This window comes from Cnephaeus nilssonii (assembly GCF_951640355.1).
Source record: "Cnephaeus nilssonii genome assembly, chromosome: 3".
NCBI classification, from domain to species: Eukaryota; Metazoa; Chordata; class Mammalia; order Chiroptera; family Vespertilionidae; genus Cnephaeus; species Cnephaeus nilssonii.
The window spans coordinates 89,958,162-89,981,825 of NC_137074.1; the positions used below are offsets into that span (position 1 = coordinate 89,958,162).

The 23,664-nt window shown below is 37.5% G+C and overlaps 1 protein-coding gene across 1 annotated transcript in view; it reads left to right on the forward strand.

Annotated features, from left to right (window-relative positions):
• Nucleotides 1-1,016: 1,016 nt before the first annotated feature.
• The window catches only part of LOC307096761 (neurofilament light polypeptide-like), a gene marked incomplete at both ends in the record, with an annotated part of 33,484 nt that continues 10,836 nt past the window's right edge, over nt 1,017-23,664 (forward strand). Inside the window, 1 exon segment of the mRNA XM_079766341.1 lies at nt 1,017-1,271. Coding sequence (XP_079622467.1) covers nt 1,017-1,271 — 255 coding nt within the window.

The following is a 23,664-nucleotide window of genomic DNA, read 5'->3' on the forward strand; positions in this document are numbered from 1 at the left end:
GCAATATAACCTTTGAGAAGGGTGGCAATATAACCTTTGATTCTTCAGATAATGAAAATAAATATTTAAAATATTCAGCTGTTATAATTTTGCTTAATGAAAGGTTGCCTTAATGCTTGATGCTTAATGGAATCCACCATTGTATTCAAATTATATTGAAATCAAATAAATCTCCTGAAAATTTGAAAATTAATTAACCTTATTAAAGAAAATTTGAAGTGTTTTCCTTGGAACAATTATCTTTATTAATTAAGTGTATATAAATGAAGAAAGATGGTACAGAATATAAGGCTAATGAAGGAAACCATCAATATCTCAGATTAAATTATATGAAAGTGTGAAGCTATTTAAAAAAAACATAGTTAGTATCTTGGTTGAATTATGTTGAAGATATAGCTTTTATCTTGTATAAAAAGCACTTTATTCATTTACTTTTCTTTCCTTCCTCATTATTGTTTGTTCCCTGGAGCTTTAGTAGGGAATGAGGGATATAATTGTGAGACTGTATACTACATTTACTTAGACAATTTTTATATTTGGCTAAAAAATAATTTGCTTGCATTTTATGTTACAAAAATTATCAGAAAATGAAAAGTTAACCATCTTTCTTTTTTTTCCCCTTTATTCCTTTTTTTCTTCTCTCTTTCTCTACAACCAGCATATTTTCATCTAAAAGAACTAGAAATCCAAGGTCCAAATAAGCTAGCTCCTTCACACATGAGAAAATAATTCAGAAATATATGAGTCCCATGCCAAAAAAGTTGTGCATGACATAGACAGAGGGGATGTGACATAGACTTATCTACACTAATAAAAGAGAAAGATGCAAATTGACCGTACCTCCACGATGCCCACCAGCCAATCAGGAGTTAGTATGCAAATTAACCCAACAAAGATTATGGGTTAATTTGCATACACAGGCACTGAGCGGCCTGGGTCCCGGGAACATCCTTGGGACCCAGGCCACTCCGAGCCTGTAGGCCCGAGCATAGGCCCTGAGCGTCTGTGGTCCCAGAATGCCGCTGCCCATGAGTGGCCTATGGGCACTGGCGACAAGCAGCCTGGTCCCAGGACAAGTGGCCGGGTGTGCCCAGTGGGCTGGGTCCTGGGACAAGCAGCCGGGGGCCATGGCGACTCGGTGGATGTTCACAGCCGGGGGCGGGGCGGGAAGTTCCCGCCCTATGGCTGCTTGTGCATGCACCAGCACCAAGCTGCCCGGGTCCACGCCCCAGCCTGTGGACACAGCAAACAAGGGGACGCCTGACTTTGGGGTATGCCCCTGGTGGCTGGGGACATGCCCCTAGCCCAGTGGACACAACACAGGGGATCCTCTGCACATGGGCTGCAGAGGAAACACCTTTTCTTTTTTTAAAAAAAAAATGTATTTTATTCATTTTTTACAAATAAGAAGGGAGAGGGATAGACTGTCAGAAACATCGATGAGAGAGAAACATAGATCAGCTGCCTCCTGCACACTCCCCACTGGGGATGTATCCCTAACCAAGGTACATGCCCTTAACAGGAATCAAACCTGAGACCCTTGAGTCTGCAAACAGATGCTCTATCCACTGAGCCAAACCAGTTTGAGCATAAACACCTTTGGACAGCTCATTGGCTAAGCTCCCTGTACACCTCCACTTGCAGTGTTCTTGGTAACTTGGGTAATAAGAATCCAAAAAGGTGATCTAGGGTTTTTCCACCACACTTCTGGAGAAAAAAAGAAGGTCTGCTCCTAGAGGGGCTAAGAAATGTCATATCCTGCCCTAGCTAGTTTTGCTCAGTGGATAGAGCCACTGCCTGCCGACCGCAGGGTCTTGGCTCGATTCTGATCAAGGGCATGTACCTTGGTTACAGGCTCCTCCCTGGCCGGGGCCCAGGACAGGACTCATGTAGGAGGCAACCAATCAAAGTGTCCCTCTCACGCTGATGTTTCTCTCTGTCTCTCCTCTCTCTATTCCACGCTCTCTAAAAAATCAATGTAAACATATCCTCAGGTGAGGATTAAAAAATAAAAGAAAGAAAGAAAGAGAAAGAAAGAAAGAAAGAAAGAAAGAAAGAAAGAAAGAAAGAAAGAAAGAAAGAAAGAAGGAAGGAAGGAAGGAAGGAAGGAAGGAAGGAAGGAAGGAAGGAAGGAAGGAAGGAAGGAAGAAGAAAGAAAGAAAGAAAGAAAGAAAGAAAGAAAGAAAGAAAGAAAGAAAGAAAGAAAGAAAGAAAGAAAGAAAGAAAGAAAAGTCATATCCTATGAAAGACACATCTTGAAAATGCCTAAAGAAAGTTGTCATTTTTTCATGGTGAAGGGACTGGAGTCCGTGTTGATGAAAACACCTTGGCGGCTATGGTGGCTGGCAATGGCAGCAGCAGCGGAGTGATGGGGCTGGCGCCTTCCCCTGATCAGCCCAGTCGCCTCCTGCAGAGGGAGGCCAGACTGCGGCTTAGGCCCGCTCGCGGTCAGTAGGAGATCCACTGAGGGCTCCCAGTCTGTGAGAGGGGGCAGGCTGGGCTGAGGGATTTGCCGCCCCCCCCCCCCGTGCATGAATTTTGTGCACCGGGTCCCTAGTATAGAAATAATTATTGGTGTTAATTAGGTATACAAATAAATGCTGATGTAAACATATACCTATAAATATGTATTTCCTATCCCTGTTCAATAAGAGGCTTAGGATAAGTAGCACTGTAATAGCATAGAGCATATACCAAATATACAGATTTGGGGTTCTAAATACAATTCATCACTATAAGATGCCAGGGCTCTTATTGTAGGTCTGAGATAAAGCATGAGATAAGCAAGGGACATCTTGCTGTACTGGAAGTTAAGAAAGTACTCAAATTAAGATGGAAAAATATCTAAAGGACACAAGCCATTGGAAGGAACTCGCACTAACCAAAACTGGGACTATTTGAGTATCAAATGAATAATGATTAAATCCCATTGCATAAAATAAGTTGATATAGAGAAATAAAATTATATGTAAACTAGAAAAAAAGAAAGCTCTACCCTATACTGAAATGCCCACTAATATATAGAGGAGGAAGAATGGAAATTTAAAAGTCACACTCAGCAATCTTCAGAGTAACAATTTAGAAGAGATTTGTGTATGGATGCTGAAACTGATGTGAAAGTATTTGATGAAGAATAAGGTATAACATAGCCACCAAGTATCTCCCCACGAAGTATGTATTTATTAAAATAGAGAAAAAGCAATTTTGCCATGGTGAACGTAGGAAATACCACCTTAATCAAATGATCAAAATTAATATTAAGATTATTTGGAGAAATTCAATAAAATGCAATGAGAGGAAGACCTTATTATATCTGTAATATTTCTCATGAAATTTCATAATCTGATTCTGTGCATGAAGAATGTAAGAGAAACCCAAGTTGACAGACTTTTTATAGAATGAAAGATTAGAGAAACTTCAAAATTAAAGAATACTAAACATACAAGATCACAAAATCTTCATGTGATATTGAATTTGATTATTTTTCTATAAAAGAAAGTATTAAAACTTGAACAAGGCATATGGATTAGATGGTAGTAAGCATCAATCTCTTCATTTATTTTGGTAATTTCACTCTTTATATAAATAGTGTTTTAGTTTGTAGAATATATGCACTTAAATATTTAGGGAATAGTAGAACTTCAGAAATTTAGTCTCATGTAGAAAAACAATTATTTGTCCATTTATTCCTACTCTTCAGCTATATTATTTGTGTACTAATACAAACTGAGGATTTGAAGTATGTTTGCATTAGCATCAGAGTCCTAATAATTTTAGGAACAATAGTACATATAAATAATATATTTAATTGATTATTTTACAAAATTAATAAGTTAAAAGTTATCAATCAAATGCTCTTATGTTTATTCAAGTGCAGACAAGTATGTAGAGAAGCCTTTGTAATAACTTTAAGTACTCTTTCAGAATTAATGGCAAAAAATAAGAATCATGAATCAACTCCTCCCTCCACCCTATAATTTAGTTGAGACCATGAAATCTCTGCAAAGAAATCAATATATGATGGATAGGTTTTTATGATTAAGTCTTTCAAACTGTTACTTCAGCATTTAATAGGGTTTATACATTACATCCTATCTAATAAAAGAGTAATATGCAAATTGACGATCATTCCAACACACAAGATGGCTGCCCCCATGTGGACACAAGATGGCCACCACAAGATGGCCAGCAGGGGAGGGCAGTTGGGAGGGACCAGGTCTGCAAGGGAGGGAAGTTGTGGGAGATCAGGCCAGCAGGGGAGGGCAGTTGGGAGGGACCAGGCCTGCAATGAAGGGCAGTTGGGGGCGATCAAGCCTGCAGGGGAGGGCAGTTGGGGGGGACCAGGCTGGCAGAGGAGGGAAGTTGGGGGCAACCGGACCTCCAGGGAATGGCAGTTGGGGGAGACCCAAGCCTGCAGGGGAGGGCAGTTAGGGGTGACCAGGCCTGCAGGGGAGGGCAGTTAGGGGCAAACAGTCTGGCAGGAGAGCAGTTAGGCATCAATTAGGCTGGCAGGGGAGTGGTTAGGTGGTGATCAGGCTGGCAGGCGGAAGTGTTTAGGGGCAATCAGGAAGGCAGACAGGCGAGCAGTTGGGAGCCAGCAGTCCTGGATTGTGAGAGAGATGTCCAACTGACCGTTTAGGCCTGATCCTACTGGGATCAGGCCTAAACGGGCAGTTGGACATCCCTCAAGGGGTCCTAGATTGGAGAGGGTACAGGCTGGGCTGAGGGACACACCCCCTCCCCATGCACAAATTTCTTGCACCGGGCCTCTAGTTTAAAAATATTTGTAGTGATAAATGCATTAAACTATTGAATCATGAAATATATGGTGTACCATTATATCTCTACATGGATCAATTAAACTAATTTTCAATCTATAACATAGTTGATGTTAGAGGGACATTAGATAGAATTTACTTTTCCTATGCAAGTTATTACTGACAATTCTTAGTAAGATATTTTACAAACATGGTACTGTCTGCAAAGATGCTACAGTACATTTATTTAAGTTACAGCTGTCTCTCAAGATTGACTGCAGTTTATGAATTATCCAGACATACTTTTAATCCATATTCTTCTTCCTATTGCAAGATCTTTGGAAAGTTTTGTTTTCATCCCCATGGAGATTATTCTATATTTACCTTATCATTAATATTTAGCTTCATCATCTTCTTTTTCTCTACCCTTAAGCAAATCCACCTTGTCATTGCACAAATAAACTCTCTTTACTTTTCAGATGCTAATATTTGTTACAATCTTATTATGATCATGGATTTTCCTACTTGTCACTATCTTTAGTTATATCAATTTGTATGTTATATGATTGCATATATGTTTAGAATTACTGTATAGTCCTGCAGATTGATTCATGAATATGAAATGTCCCTCAATATCTCTAGTAAAAAACTATATTTATATTGATATAAGAGAAGATGGGAGAGGGTAAGGGAGATAGAATCATTAATGTTGAGAGATTAAAAATAGTGGCAGAGTAAGTAGATGCTACACTGACATGTTCCCAGGAATTACAACTAAAATACAAAAGCAAACAAACAAACAAAAAAACACCCTGAATAATCAACTGAAGAGTAGCTGGAGAGAACCCTGACAACCAAAGATTAAAAGTGAGACAATATAGGGACTGGTCAGAAGGGCAGAGGTGCAAGAGGACTGGTTGGGCCATCACAGACAGCAGCTTAAATTTTGGAGAGATATTTCAGCTGTGGGGGGTTCTCACTGGGAAATCTGGGGACTAAATACAAACCTTGGTCAACCAGCCCAGAGCACTAAAACTAAGAAATGTGCCCACATAACATCAGCAGCAGGGTTTCTGTCTGCCAGGAGGAGACAGATGGAAATGCAGGCACCCTCTTAAAGAGCCAATCAATAATACTTTCAATAATAAATATTTAATTTAAAAAAAGGCACCTCAATGATGAGAGAGAATTGTGATCACCTGCTTCCTCCACACCCCCTACAGGGGATCAGGCTGGAAACCAGGGCCTGTCCTCTCATCGGGAATCAAACTTTGACCTCCTGGTTCATACATTGATATTCAACCACTGAGCCACACTACACGGACTCTAGTAAAGCTTTCTAAAATCTGTGTATTAGTATATCTTCTATGTCTTCCAAGTGTGTTATGAGGGCTTTTGAATCTAGGTGCCTTGTCAGTCTCAATGGAGCAATCTTCTAAATCACCTGAGCTGGTGCTTCAGAAATGTTTCTTATGTGTGTTATGTGCTCTCTCCTGTTATTATTGAGTCTTGAGTGTTGTTGCCCCATTGGTGGGGGAGTTAACCCTCAGGCTGACTGACACTAAGGATAGACCTCATTCACAGTGTATGAGTTGCTGTTCAGGGGTTGCCTCTGGGGGCAGAGTTATTCCCAGCTGGTTCTGGTATCTCCAAAGTTCCCCTTTTGATATGCCATTTGTGTGGCCAGTTGAGTCAGGGTCCTTTGATGTTTGAAGCCCACCCCTGGTTGTGTTGGTTCTGGGCCTACTCAATTAGCTGGGTCAGGAGGATGGGACTAGTGGGTCCCCTACTTGGGGGCTCTGTAGTCAGGTAGTCAACGGGGAGAATGTAGCCTCTGCAACAGCCATACAACTCAGTCTCTGCTAAAGTCCACAATTCTAGCTCCCTCAGGAAGAGCACACCACTGACTCAGATTGGTGCAGTCAGTTGTTCCTACTGCAAGAGCAAGCTCAGCAGGTGGGACCACCGACTTGGAAAAACAGATCAAGATAATCGATTGGGGTGGCGCCAGTCAAGCCTGAGGGGAGAGCAAACCCTATGCCTTTTATGAGCTATGTAGCTGCACTGCTTGAGCCATACCAGAGTCTCTGAGGGTGATGCACTTTGAAGGTCCCAGCTCTGAGCAGAGTTCCTTTACTCTGCAGATCTGAGCTCAGCAGGGCAAGGCCACTGGACTTGAGAAGGTAGCACAAAACAGTTTTCCTGGGGGTGGTATTGGATGAGCCTGTAGGTTCAGGATAAATCTGGCCCTTTTCCAAAGCCTCACAATTACATGTCTATCTGAGTGTCTGCCTCTAGTTTCTCCAGTGAAAAAGCACACTAAAGGACCTTGTTGGGTACAGCCCACAGTCCTTTCTTCAGGACTTGAGCTTGCCAGCAGTTGGGGTTCCAGGTTAGTGGACTCCGCAGGCTGGGAAGATGGCACCTGAGGGCAGTGTGGGATATTGACCTGGGACTGGGATCTCAGTAGCTCATGCCCCAAATCCTCTGTATGTCTCTTATATGCCCTGTGTCACCTTCCCAATTCCAGAGCCCCAGGTTAGTGCTCAAGAGCAAACTCCTCTGTATTGGCCATTTAGGAGAGCACCTGCTATTCTAGCAGACTCCCTCCTCTTCCCAGCAGAGAGAGTCCCCATTGATTTTAACTTCCAGATGTTACACAGGCTCCACTTCATGGCCTTGGTGCTCTGAGTTGGGGGTCCCAACCTGGGGTTGATACACCACACTCCTCAGCAGGTCTTTTGTAGCCAAGACATTCTCTCAGCTTTTCAGCCACCACACCTGGGTGCAGGGGCCAGCCCTCTGCGTCACCTCCTTCTTCCCAGTCTCTGTGTAGCTTCTTCTATAAATTATTGGATGTGATACTCCTGTTAAGCTGTCCTTCAGTTTGTCATTCAAATTGATTGCTCTATAATTTAGCTGCAAATGCGGTTTGATGCCCAGAAGAGGTGAGCGTAGCTTCCACCTACTCTGCAACCATCTTGAAACTCCCCAAATTTGATTTCTTTTAAGTAGTAGTAAAACATTTATGTAATATATTTAACATAATATAATACTTAACAAATATTTAATAACATTTATTGACAAAAATTAATATCCAACATAATATAAGATTTTATGAATATGTACATTATTGTGAAAATGGGCAGGGGGAATACATTTGTGAAACTGAGATAAGTTCAGACCTATTGCAGTGGGATCAGGAGTAGTTCTATTTAGTGAATGCACAGATGCAATAATTAAGATTACTATTAGTGATATGAAAGTAGAAGGTCAGAAAAAAAATGATCAATAAATTATTTAGGACACAGAAGAAGCAGGGAAGGGGATATATACTTATTTAATTCACTTGAGTAAAATGATGATTTTGAAGATGGTAAATAAAAGTGATTGAATTCAGTTTTAGTTTGATTATAGTTGACTGGGCTTGTCAAAAATAAACAAATAAAAATTGCAGATCAAGGAAAGTTAACTTTATTAGACTTCTTACATAAAGGGAGTCCACTCCATCAGTACTTAAGAAAGAGTCACTGTAGCCTCTTTTTTTATTTATTTACTTTTTTTAAGGTTGAATATTTATTTACTTTTTTTTAGGTTGTGGGCTGTGGTATTTTAAGGTGACTTTTAGATGGAAAAAATCTGGGTAGAGTATGAGTACAGTTGTGGTGTATTAGTTTTAAACTGGTGGGCACAGAGAAGGAAATTTGCCGGAAGCCGATCATTGTTTTAATAATAGAGAGCTGTGGACAGGGAATCCGGAGGGCTGGTCAATCTTAATTGCTCTAAAGGGTCAGAGCTAATTATCAGATATTGGTAGTTGAAGAAGCCCCCACCTGTTAGTCCTAAATTCACTGATTGGCTTTTATTGGAGTTTCCTGCCTAGGGGATATGGGTGTATCCTATAATTTTAATCATAATAAAAGGGATGGAAAAGCCAGAGCGAGGAGTAGTTCTCCCACTAGAGTTGGACTACCACCTGGCCCCCATTTCCCAAATTAAATCTTTTCTAAAGTCTCTTTTCATTTGTGTGCGGCCTTCTCCAGATCCCGAACCCTGAACTGGAACCCTGAATCACACAGGATGTGAAAGGGGGGCTCCCACAGAAGTTCAATGAACAGGTTGTTAGAAGGTAAATGTTTAGGTCATTCACACAATTAATGTAGCTCATTAGATGTATTTGTTCATTTGAAAGGTCCCTTAGGACAAAAATGGTAAAAACCCTAGTGAGAAATTTTTATAGCTAGATCTATCTAAAATAGATGCAACTTAAAGAGAGACTACTTAAAAATAAGCTGTAAAAAATCTTTTCTTTGAGAATCAGTGTGTGCACACGTGCAGGTTTCAAAACAGGCAGCACGTGATCATTTTCTCTTGCAGAGGGAAGATAATTAGCTTCTAACAATGAAAATTCTATTTTTGTCTAAAGTAAGCTCCATCTTAATTTTCCTGTGTGTGTATGTGTACATGTATGTTCTTCTCCCATTCTTTTTTCCTCTCATTAGATATTTTGAAAATTAATCAAATTTTGTCTTCATTATGGTATAATCTAAGAATATGCATTCTAAATAAATGTTTAGGAGTTTCTTAAAGAATTAAAGCAAAATTATACTGCTGTTATTTTGCTTAAAAAAGTGATCTGTTTTTAAAAATCTTTAACTTAACATGTAAATGAGTGATAACTTTGTTTGCTAGTTACTAGATGAGAAAAAGAGCTTTTTTTATATATAAAAAGAGTACTTCTAAACATGATTTAAAGAGTCACTGCACATTAGTTATGTTCACATAAATTATATTAATAAAAGTGTGTGTACTATTGTGTATAAATATATGATTCTTGGGAAAATTAGCATTATTTAATGACATTGATTGAATAATTGCTGTCTCTTTCTATACCCTATTCTATAAAATTAATGTCAACACAATATTTTAGTATGTGTAACATAAGATTAAACTTCTTATCATTTAATGTTAATAAATTTCCTACATTGATTTTGAGGGTCAAAAGATTTCTTGTTTTCACAAATGTTTAAAATTTCGAATATAAAAAAATTATGTTTAAATAAACTTGTAATAATAAATGTATTTTTAAAAAGGTTAATACCATAAATGTGTTCATTTTGGTTATAATTTTCATTTTTAATTAACTTTAAAGCATATTAAAGTGAGTATCTGAATATTTTAAAAGAAAAAAGCTATAAACTTTAGTGACTAAACTTTGTTTTGTTAACCTAATCATTGTAAAACATTTTATAATAAACATTATAAAATATGCAAATGCCTTTTGATAATGCTGTATATGCCTGTTTATCTTTCTTGCCATCTTAACATTTGTAAGTTAATAAAAAATATATGCTCATGAAGATAAAGGATTATGGAGTCTGTGATTTTTCTATCTTCCAGTTTTCCCTGGTTCTCACAGGAAGAAATTAGAATTCATTAGTTTGATTAAATATTTAAATTAATAAAAATATTTGAGACTATGCTCAGTATAATAATTATAGAGAAGCATGAATATACAAGATAATGCATATTGTTTGTATATTTCTTAAATAAATAGCCGGGCCACCATAGCCCAGTGGTTGAGCATCCACCTATGAACCAGGAGGTCACGGTTCAATTCCTGGTCAGGGTACATGCCTGAGTTGTGGGCACGATCCCCAGTGTGGGGCATGGAGGAGGCAGCCAATCAATGATTCTCCCTCATCATTGATCTTTCTATCTCTCTCTCCCTCTTCATTCCTCTCTGAAATAAATAAAATTTTTAAAAAATGAGTAAAAAAAGAAATAATTATAATTCAATGATATGGAAATTTTAATATAAATAGGCATTGGTTAATATGTTGATAAAGTTACTTATATGTTAAAACTAAAAGTATGGTTTATGAAGGTATGATTACTATACTTTAATATAAACCATGAATATGTTAATATTTGACACACAATCTAAATTTTTGTGAGGAAAATTTTTATAACTTATTCACTGTAAAATATTACTGGCTATTATAAAAATACTAGAATTTTTATAAAGTAAACTAGTTTCTCTGCAAAAAAAAAAAAAAACCCTGTTAAGCTCCTTCTAACCATTGTCTTTAATGCTCTGATTTTTCAATAACTATTTCTTCCAACCCAAATTCAGGACTATGCAGAGTAGTAGAATAAGACTGTAGAAGTTCAGGACATGCTACCCCAAAGTGTACTGCTTAGGTATATTGTTCTCAGCTGTAGGTACAGTGAATGCAGGAAGAGGCTCTCTCAGAATCCTTTTATCTGCCTAAAGACAGACCCTCCAAACAGAACTCAGTTGTCATATATCTCCTCTCCTGTAGTTTCATCAACCAGGGAAGACAAATATTACACAGGAGAGGAGACTAGAAGTCAACATTAAACTTAGTGAAACCTTGTTATAGATTATCGTATCTCTCATCTACAGAATGGGTCAAAAGTCGGCTTACAGTTATAAGTATGCAAAAGACAGAGTTTATTCTTGCATTATTACTTATTACTTATTATATTATTTTCCTTATGAACAACTGTAAACCTACTTTTGTCTTACCCTGTATTTCTCTAAGGGTCAATTCATCTTTCCTAAAAATTGTTTCCTCTGCCCAAGAGTCCCACATTCCTCCTCCATTTTCCCTATTAAAATTTCATTCTGGATTCTGAAGAGACTTCTTTGAATTACTAATTTTTCCCTGGGTATCTCCAAAATACCCATGTCATATACATGTTATATTTTTGTGGTTTTCTTGTTAATCTGTGTGTGTGTGTGTGTGTGTGTGTGTGTGTGTGTGTGTGTGTGTGTTTTATTACAGGAGTCGCAACTAAAAACTCAGGTGATGGAGGGGAAATTATTTTTTCTTCTTTACCAATGTAATTGTTAAGATACCATTTATCTGTGCTGTTTAATCTCCACATATTTGTGTTTTTTTAACTTCATTTTTATAATTTATTTCTAATTTCAAAACATTGTGATCACAGAATAAGCTGGGTATGATTTAAATCTTCTTTAATTTATCGAGGTTAGTTTTGTGACCTAGCACATGGTCTGTCCTTGAGAATGTCATGTGCACTGGAGAAGAATGTATAATCTGATGTTCTGTGATGAAAGGCATTTACATTGTCAATTATGTCCTCATACCTATTAGAATGGCTATTATTAGCAAGACAAGTAATAACAAGTGTTGGATAAGTTGTGGAGAAAAAGAAACTCTCATTCAATACTGGTAGGAATGTAAACTGGTACAGTCACTATAGAAAACAGTATGGTGATTCCTCAAAAATTAAGAATTGGATTACCATACAACCCAGAAATCCCTCTTCTGGGTATCTACTAGAAAAAAATTGAAAACATGTATTCACAAAGATATATGCACCCCTATGTTCATTGCAGCATTATTCACAGTGTCTAAGACATGGAAACAACTGTCCTTCACTAAATGATTGGATAAAGAAGATGTGGTACATATATACAATGGAATACTATTCAGCCATAAGAAAGGATGAAATACTGCCATTTGCATCAACATAGATGGACATTAAGCATACTAAGTGAAGTAACTCAGAGAGAAAAAGCTAAGAACCATATGATTTCAGTTATATGTGGAATATAAAACTGAAACTCATATTGTATGGTGGTTACCAGAGGAAAGGGGAAGTTGGAGGTAGTTAAGGCTAAGGGAGGGCATAAATATATGATTTGACTTTGGGTGGTTGGCACACAATGCAATATACAGATGATATATCATAGAAATGTACACTTGAAACCTACATAATCTTATTAGCAAATGTCACCCCGATATAATTAATTTTTAAAAAAGCATACTCAAGTTCTTTACTAAACACAAACTGGTGCAAAATCTGTCTAGATTTATTTTTTGTTTCTAAATATTAGCATTATCTCAGATGGAGACAATTAGAGGCAGTTGTTCATGATGTCATGTGATTGCATCAAAGATTCTGGAGATGGGTCAGTATCCTGTCCTTCTTGTTTACAATATGAAATTTCTTTCAGAGTAATCATTGACTAAATGTATATGAATTAATTGCGTGTTATCCCTCAACACAGGATTCCATACTTTTCCATTCTTCTATTGCTGGATAACAAAATAATAGATTTAAAATGACTAAAACCTTAGATCAATATTGGTAGGATAATTTTACTTTAAAACTTTGGGAATATCTCTAGTAAATATTTCATCAGCCAAGTTTATAACCCAGACAGAATGTAAAGGTGGAACATAAATAAGAAGGGATACATAAAGATCATTTGAACATTTGAAAATGCATTTTAAACAATTGCCTTCATCTAGTGGTTAGGACTAGGGAGATAAGTGGGACATTAAGGAATCATTTCATGGTCTATTAATGATACTGCTTCCTGTGTTCTTTAGCAGAGTAATCCCATATTTTATGCTGCACAGAATCTTAAATGCTTCTGTATAGAATGCTAACTCAAGAGATGATTGCCACCATCATTGAAAATCAAAATATTGTACTTTAGCCATCCCCCCAAGAATCATAGCTTCCAAATGTTCCTCATCACTACTTATTCCTAAGTGCAAATTAAGTAGCCAATAAATGTTAAACTGAGGTTCCATCTTCCTGAATCTACATCCTGTCCCATGATTAACATAATTCATTTTTTCATATGCCTTCTAAGAATCTGAACAGTGAACAATTCTTACCCGCCCCAATCAGCCTTGTAAAGTCCTTCAGCTACTTGTTCACTAGAGAACCCTAATTTTAAGCTGCTTTTGATATTGTAGCATTCTTAATAAATGTTTGCATTAATGACTTTTGGTTGTTTGTTTTCTTTCCCTTTTAGGTAATATTTACCTTACAAGGGTAAGTATTTACAAATGTAAAATATGTATACAAATTATTTTTTACTATATGGTTTTATTGATTTTAGAGAGGGAGAGACAGAAACATCAATGATGATAGATAACTATTCCCCCACTGCCTCCTGCAGTCCTCTACTGGGGTCTGAGCCCTACAACCCAGGCATGCGACCTGACCAAGAACCAAACCATGGCCTCCTGGTCCAAAGGTCGATGCTCAACCACAGAGCAACACCAGCCAAGCTGTATGCAAATTATTTAGCACAGAATAGGCTTCATAGGAAATCTTCCATAAATGGTGGTAATACTGTTGCTGCCAATAATTAAAACAATATTCTTAGACTTTCATTGGATGGTGATGATAATGATGATGATGGTGATGATGATAATGATACCAATGAAGTCTAGGAAAGGCAAACATCAAATAATTGAGTTACAACTTAATCACCTTGAAACAATGAATTAACATTTTGGGGATAGACCAAACCCAGATAGAGAGCAACATTGCTAGAAGTAAATTGAAACATGAAACATCAGATTACTTTGGAGATTTTAAAGTACTCTTTCAATTAGTAATATCACACAGTGTTAGGGATTTCAGGTCTTCAGTTCTTTAGTGATATTCATCTCCAACTTGCTTACATTTTTAAGGAGAGAGAATTTTGTAGGTTTCTTTTAGAGATTTCCAAACCAGGTCTCTAGAAACAAACAGGGTCTTTTCCTGCCAGATAAACCTCTGACATTAGGTTAGAAATAATAACAGAGCATTTTCCCCCTCAGTGTAACAGGGAAAATCTATTGTCCCTTGATACCAAGTTTTGTATAGTTAGGTAAAGAACTTCTACATTTCTTTTAGAAAATGCATAGATTCAGAGAGTGGATTCATTTTAAAAATGATAAGGGAAAGTTAGTTTGTGAAACTCAAACCACTGAAAGGCCAACCTTACCTTGAGGGCACAGACCCATTAGCACTTGTTCAGGGTCCTGTTCTTCTCCCAGGAGAAGATCAAACTTAGCAAATACAAAATTGGTGGTCATTAATTCTTGGCATTTGTAAAAGCAGTTGCTTCTGAACTTTATTCTTAACCCAATCCACTTGAGATCCTGATTTCTTAGGTGAACTGACCTTTAGTCTTGTAGCCAGAGTTTTTATAGAACTGTATACTAGTTCAAGTTTTGGGAGCTTAGATCTGTTCTTAGTGGAGTTCTCTCTTGACTTCAAGAGGTAAATGAGGGTTAAAATTTCTTAGAGTAAGCAATTTCTTAAGGATATATTTTTGTAATGTGATTGCTCCAAGTTTGACTAGGAATAGTTTTTCACATATCTTTTTATTATAAATTAATTGAAGCACATATGTAAGTTAATAAATTTTTTGTTTTGTTAATCCTCATGTGAGGATATTTTTTCATTCCCCCCCCCCCTTTTTTTTGGAGAAGTAGAAGGGAGGGAGGGTAGGGAGGAGAAAGAGAGAGACATTGACATTCAAGAGACCCATTGATTGGTTGTGTCCAGCACATACCCCAACCAGGGCTAGGGAGCAAACCTGCTACCCAAGTACATGCCCTTGACTGGGAATCAAACCCTCTAGGCCAGTGGTCGGCAAACTCATTAGTCAACAGAGCCAAATGTCAACAGTACAACGATTGATATTTCTTTTGAGAGTCAAATATTTTAAACTTAAACTTCTTCTAATGCCACTTCTTCAAAATAGACTCGCTCAGGCCCTGGTATTTTGTGGAAGAGCCACACTCAAGGGGCCAAAGAGCCACATGTGGCTCGCAAGCTGCAGTTTGCCGACCACGGCTCTAGGCAATTGATAGATTTTCATTTTCTGCATTGAACGGCAATGTGCAATGGTATCCCACTGCAATGCAATTTACTTTATAATGGATTCAGTAAAAGTTATTCAACTATGGTTTCATGCTAAAAGGCAATGAGGCAATCAAACGAACTTATTTTCATTTGTCTTGCTCATGGAATCACCTCATAGCATAGAAAATCAAAGGTAGAAAAAGGGCATGAAGCCAGTGCTAGAAGTGGCAGGATTAGCGAGAAATACTGGCAGTTGAATCATTATGAAATAGTGGACTGCAATTCTTCTTACTACAAAACACAATTCAAATTTTATAACTTTCTTCTCAGTGCCAGTATGCAGCCATCATTATCTTTGTCACAATTATTTATTTAGCATTCACAGGTACATGACAGGTACTAGGTGCAGAATGAAGAAAGTAAAATATGCATTTTCCATGTTCCTCTAGGCTCTCTGCCAGGGAGTGCTCTTTGATTTCCAGACAGAGCATATGAAAATGTGAAGTTTTCTTACTTTCCTCAATGTGGATACAAGGAAATATATAATTTTTGTTATTTTTTTGTTTGTTTGTTTGTACACACATTATCCCTTGAAATAGAAAATCCTAGGTAAAAAGTTTGGGGATTTTGATTGATTCTAAAATATATTATTAAAGATTTGAATTGATTGACGCCACATAAGGGCTATGCTTCTTGTGTGGACTAATGGTAACATACCAAATCCTTGTATCCCCACAAAATTCATTTGTCAAAATCTTTACCCTCAATGTGATTGTATTAGGAGGGGAGGCCTTTGGGAGGTGATTAGTTCATGTGGGTGGAACCCTCACGAATAGGATTAGTTCTCTTACGGAAGAGACCCCAGAGAGCTTGGTGGTTCCTTCTGATATTTGGGGACATAGGCAGAACAGGTCCTCCACAGACACCAAACTTCCTGGCTCCTTGATCTTGGACATTATAGCTTCCAGAACTTTGAGAAATATATTTCTACTGTTTATAAGCCACACGGTCTATGGTAATGTGTTACAGCAGCCTGAACAGTTTACAACACTAACATTTTATCTTTATTATAATGATGGTACAGGAATCACTTGTCCCCATAAAAAAAACATCATGCAGCATATGATATTATAAATCATTAAATTTGTAGATACTAAAATATTTCTTAAATACTTACATATTGTATTTTTGGATTTGTTGACTTTGTATTTAATAAGCTCATAAAAATAGTATTCGTAAATATAAAAAAATATCATTCTCCTATAAGTAAACATGAAATAGTTATTTAGAAGATAAAATATTTAAGATTTAAAATGAAATTGAATAAAAACTGGCTTTTCTGTTGTTCCGAGGCACATTGACTTATATTAAGACATGTTTAAATTATACCATTGACATGTGAGGAATAAATGGAGAGAATTTTAAAATAGCCAATTTCTAGACTCCAAAAAAATCACTTTAAAGACAGTATGTAGAAGTGAAAGATAAAACTTTAGGAAATATATATATATATATATGTATATATATATATATATATATATATATATATATATATATATACATATATATATATATATATATATGATTTTTTTTTCAATTTAAAGGGGGGGGCCATTATCTGCTATCTACCATCTTTTCCTAAACTCACCTTCTTCTATTATTACTGAAACTCTACATTAACAAATTGAGTCTGAGCTATATTTATTACTATAGCTCTACTTTTGAAATATGGCATATGAAACTAATCTTATGACATTGTATTAGTTGCATGAGTGTAATTATTATAAATAGATATCTCCTGTTTCTTATGTTTGAGAAGAATAGAACATTGTGGCTATGTATCTAGCAATGAGTTTTCTAATAAACTGTATAAAAGGGCCTCTCCATTGTACTTCATTCTTGAAACATACAAAGTTAAAATTTCAAAGCTCTATTTTCATATACTATAAACTTTTGACATTGTAGAAAATTTTACCCATTAGCAACATTTCTCAGAAACCTAACCATGTGAAAAGAAGTGAAGAAATTCTAGCATTGTTCTTCCTATTACAGTGGAAGAAGTATTCTTTACCCTCTCTGCAGCTAATCCTGCCATCTGTACAATGAATTCTGTCCTGTTCCATTAAGCAAAGGACAACACACCATGAAGTATCTACCTTCCTTTTTTCTTTAATTTCTTCTTCCCCTTCAGCACACAAACCTGCTACAAATATCTGAAGAGCATTTCTCCTTATAACTTAACTTCCCTTGATATAACTATGTTTACTTTTATCTTAATTCAGAATTTTCTGGTGTTCTTTATTCAATGCTCCTACCCTTTCCTTTTTCTGTCTTCAATTCTCTTCTCTGAACTCTCTGCAATTTGATTTCTGTTTACAGCTTCACTGACAAAACTATTACCAAGGTGATTAGCATTATCTAATTGTACATATTAATTGAGATATTGACTCTATATTTACAGCTTACTTTATTCTCTAAAACTTATCTTTCATACCCCTTTTAAATTTTGATGTTACCTCCATTATTTCCCAAAAACATTTTTTCTTTCTTTCCTTAAAAAGTCTTCCTGGACAGTTTCATAGGCTTGACTGTCAATTTGCCTAAGGTTTCTTGTATAGGAAATGTTGAAACCAGATCTGTCCAATTCCTTTTTTTTTTATTGTCTGAAGTTTTACATATGTCTCCCTTTTCCCCAATTGACCCCACGCAGCTGTTCCCACCCCAAGCAAGCCCCCACTACCCTGTGTCCATTGGTTACGTTAATATGCATGCATACAAGTCCTTTGGTTGCTCTCTAAACCTCCTCCCCTGCCATTTGTCTCTGGATCTATTCTTGTTCATCAAATTATGTTGATCATTATATCCCACATATGAGCGAGATCATGTGATATTTATCTTTCTCTGACTGGATTATTTCACTTAGAATAATGCTCTCTAGGCCCATCCATGCTGTTGCAAATGGTAAAAGTTCCTTCTTTTTTATAGTGGCACTAGAGACCTGGTGCACGAAATTCGTGCACTTGAGGGTGTCCCTCAGCCTGACCTGCATGCTCTTGCAGTCCGGGAGCCCTCGGTGGATGTCTAACTGATGCTTAGGCCCTCTCTTCACAAGGAGCAGGCCTAAGCTGGCAGTTGGACATCCTTAGCGCTGCCGTGGAGGCAGGAAAGGCTCCCGCCACCTTCACTGCGCTCACCAGCCATGAGCCCGGCTACTGGCTGAGTAGTGCTCTCCCTGTGGGAGCACACTGACCACCAGGGGGCAGCTCTGGCATTGAGCATCTGCTCCATGGTGATCAGTGTGCATCATAGTGACTGGTCATTCAGCCATTTGGTCAATTTTCATATTAGCCTTTTATTATATAGGACTAGAGGCCCAGTGCATGAAATTCGTGCATGGGGGGGGGGGGTGTCCCTCAGCCCAGCCTGCACCCTCTCCAATCTGGGACCCCTTGAGGGATGTCCAACTGCCAAGTTAGGCCTGATCCTGCCAGGACATCCCTCAAAGGGTCCCAGATGGAGAGGGTGCAGGCTGGGCTGAGGGAAATTTCATGCACTGGTCACCTTCAGTTGGACATCCACCGAGGGATCCCAGACTGCAAGAGGGTGCAGGTCAGGCTGAGGGACACCCTCAAGTGCATGAGGATCGGGCCTAAACGGGCAGTCAGACATCCCTCTCACAATCTAGGACTGCTGGCTCCCAACTGCTCACCTGCCTGCCTTCCTGATTGCCCCTAACCACTTCTGCCTGCCAGCCTGATCACCACCTAACCACTCCCCTGTCAGCCTGATTAATGCCTAACTGCTCCCCTGCCAGCCTGTTTGCCCCTAACTGCCCTCCCCTGCAGGCCTGGTCACCTATAACTGCTTTCCCCTGCAGGCCTGGTCCCCTCCAACTGCCCTTCCCTGCAGGCCTGGTCACCCCCAACTGCCTTCTCTTGCAGGCCTGGTACCTCCCAACTGCCCTCCCCTTCTGGAAATCTTGTGGAGGCCATCTTATGTCCACATGGGGGCAGCCATCTTTGACCACATGGGGGTAGCAATCTTGTGTGTTGGAATGATGGTCAATTTGCATATTACTCTTTTATTAGATAGGATAGTATTCCATTGTGTAGATGTACCAGTTTTTTAATCCACTCATCTGCTGATGGGCACTCAGGCCGTTTCCATATTTTAGCTATTGTAAATTGTGTTGCTATGAACATAGGGGTGCATATATCCTTTCTACTTGGTGTTTCTGATTTCTTGGGATATAGTCCTACAAGTAGGACTACTGGGTCAATAAACTTAACTAAGGACATAAAAGACCTGTACTTGGAAAACTATAGGACAATGAAAAAAACATAAACAAATGGAAGAACATACCATGTTCATGGATTAGTAGAATCAACATCATTAAAATGTCCATACTACCCAAAGCAATCTACAGATTCAATGCAATCCTCATTAAAATACCAATGACATATTTCTCATACTTAGAACAAACTCTACAAAAATTCATCTGGACTAATAAATGACCCTGAATAGCCACAGCAATCCTGAGAAAGAAGAACAAAGTTTGAAGGATCACAATATCAGATATTAAGCTATATTACCAAGCAATGGTTCCAAAACTGACTGGTACTGGCACAAGAACAGACATATAGACCAATGGGACAGAACAAAAAACCCAGAAATCGACCCAAGTCATTATGCTCAATTAATATTTGACAAAAGAGGCAAGAGCATACAATGGAGTCAAGACAGTCTCTTCAATAAATGGTGCTGGGAAATTTGGTCAGATACATGCAAAAAAATGAAACTAGATCACCAACTTACACCATACACAAAAACAAACTCAAAATGGTGAAAGGACTTAAATGTAGATGGGAAACCATAAAAATCCTACAAGACTCCATAGGTAGCAAAATAGGAGACATATGTCATAGCGATATCTTTACAGACACAGCTCCTAGGGCAATGGAGACTAAAAAGAAAATAAACGAATGGGACTACATCAAAATAAAAAGCTTCAGTACAGCAAAGGAAACCATCAACAAAACAGCAAGAATGCCCACTGCATGAGAGAACATATTTGCCAATGATATTTCAGATAAGGGTTTAATCTCCAAAATTTACAGAGAACTCATAAAACTTGACAAAATGAAAATAAACAATCCAATCAAAAAATGGGCAAAGGATCTAAATAGACACTTTTCATAAGAGGACATAAAGAAGGCACAGAGACATATGTCCAATTCCATTTTTTATGTAACTTCAATTGAATTTCAGTCAAATTAATTAAAGGAAAGATAGAATATATTTCTCTTTTAATATTAAAATATTAGAATGTTTAATTTAACAAATGTGTAGAATATTGTTTTCCTTGTTCTTTGTTTTTAATTCTTTATTGTTTAAAGTATTATGTATGTCTCCTTTTTCCCCCATTGACCTCTCCACGGTCATTCCCCGCTCCCCCAAGCACATGCCCTCACCCTTTTAGTATCTGTGTCCATTGGTTATGCTTACATGCATGCATACAAGTCCTTTGGTTGATCTCTCCCCCTTACCATCCCTCTCCCCGACCTCTCCTGTCTTCCCTCTGAGGTCTGATGGTCATTTGGATGCTTCTCTGTCTCTGGATCTATGTTTTGTTTATCAGTTTATGTTGTTCATTATATTCCACAAATGAGTGAGATCATGTGATATTTATCTTTCTCTGACTGGCTTATTTTGCTTAGCATAATGCTCTCTAGGCCCATCCATGCTGTTGTAAATGGTAAGAGTTCCTTCTTTTTTATAACAGCATAGTTTTCCATTGTGTAGATGTACCACAATTATTAATCCACTCATCTTCTGATGGGCACTTAGGCTGTTTCCAAATCTTAGCTATGGTAAATTGTGCTGCTATGAACATAGGGGTGCATATATCCTTTCTGATTGGTGTTTCTGGTTTCATGGGCTATATTCCTAGAAGTGGGATTACTGGGTGAAATGGGAGTTCCATTTTTAGTTTTTTGAGGAAACTCCATACTGTTCTCCACAGTGGCTGCACCAGTCTGCATTCCCACCAGCAATGCACAAGGGTTCCTTTTTATCCACATCTTTAACAGAACTTGTCATTGAAAATCATTGGTTGATTTGTTGATGATAGCCATTCTGACAGATGTGAGATGGTATCTCATTGTCCTTTTGATATGCATCTCTTGGATGATTAGTGACTTTGAGCATATTTTCATATGTCTCTTGGCCTTCTGTATGTCCTCTTTCAAAAGGTGTCTATTTAGGTCCTTTGCCCATTTTTTAATTGTATTATTTATCTTCCTTTTGTTAAGTTGTATGAGTCCCCTGTAAATTTTGGAGATTAAACCTTTATTGGAGATAATATTGGCAAATATGTTCTCCCATGCAGTGGGCTTTCTTGTTGTTTTATTGATGGTTTCTTTTGCTGTGCAGAAGCTTTTTATTTTGACATAGTCCCATTTGTTTATTTTCTCCTATGTTTCCATTGTCTTAGGAGCTGTATCGGTAAAGATATTGCTAGGACATATGTCTGCTATTTTGCTGCCTATGGATTCTTCTAAGATATTTATGGTTTTCTGTCTTACAATTAAGTCTTGTATCTATTTTAAGTTTATTTTTGTGAATGGTATAAGTTGGTGGTATAGTTTCATTTTTTTGCATGTATCTGTCCAATTTTCCTAACATCATTTATTAAAGAGACTGTCTTGACTCCATTGTATGCTCTTGCCTCCTATGTCAAATATTAATTGAGCGTAATGGCTTGGGTCTATTTCTGAGTTCTCTGTTCTGTTCCATTGGTCTATATGTCTGTTCTTGTGCCAGTACCAGGCAGTTTTGAGAATAGTAGCTTTGTAATATAGCTTGATATCTGGTATTGTGATCCTTCCAACTTTGTTATTCAGGATTGCTGCCACTATTCGGGGTCTGTTTTTAGTCCAGATGAATTTTTGTAGAGTTTGTTCTAGGTATGAGAAATATGCTGTTGGTATTTTAATGGGGATTGCCATTGAATCTATAGATTTCTTTGGGTATTATGGACATTGTAATTATATTGATTCTACCAATCCATGAGCAAAGTATATTCTTCATTTGTTTATGTCTTTCTCTATCTCATTTTTCAACATCCCATAATTTTCTGAGCATGTGTCTTTTACCTCCTTAGTTAAGTTTATTCCTAGGTATCTTAATTTTTTTGGTGCAATGGTAAATGGGATTGGGATTTTTTTTTTTAGTTTCTCTTTTTCTGTGAGTTCATAGTTGGTGTATAGAAAAGCCGTAGATTTCTGGGTGTTAATTTTATATCCTGCTACATTGCCAAATTCATTTCTTAAGTCTAATAGTTTTTTGATGGTGTCTTTAGGGTTTTCTATGTACAATACCATGTTATCTGCAAATAATGACAGTTTTACTTGTTCTTTTCCAATTTGGATGCCTTTTATTTCTTCTTCATGTCTGATCGTTATGGCTAGTACTTACAGTACTATGTCAAACAGGAGTGGTAAAAGCAATCATCCCTGTCTTGTTCCTGTTTTTAATGAAAATGCTTTTAGTTTTTGCCCATTGAGTATGATGTTGTCTGTAGGTTTGTCATATAAGGCTTTTATTATGTTGAGGTACAATCCCTCTTTTCCCACTTTGCTTATTCATTTTTACAATAAGATGCAGGCAAATAAACATGAAAGTACATAGAAATTTGAACTCACAACTAATCTATACATTGTTTTGAAACACATGAAAATTATTGTCCTCAATTTCCCTTCTATTCCTTGGCCTTGCTCTCCAATAGCCAAATATTTGTAAACTAGAGGCCTGATGCATGAAAATTAGTGCAAGAGTAGGCTTTCTTTCCCCAGCTGCTGGCACCAGCTTCCCTCAGGCACCTGGGACCCGGGCTACTTCCCTTGGGCCCTGACTTCATCAGGAAGGACGTCTGAAATGACGTCCGGAAGGACATCCAGTCTAATTAGCATATTACCCTTTTATTATTATAGATTATTATAGATACTTTCAAAGATGAGGGGCTCTCTTGGAAAACACATAATCTAAGTCATTTAACTAAAAAGCTATGTCCTTTAATTTTCTAATCTCTTACTTAAAACATTTTAAACAACTTTAAGCATTGCCAAACAGAGCAAATCTAATCACTGTTTGTATGAAATCCTTTAAATAGTTGAAAAGATGATAGTTTCTTATGGTGGGTTTAGTCATCTCTTGATTGTTCAAAGAACTGTTCAATCAAGTTATTTTTCCCCAT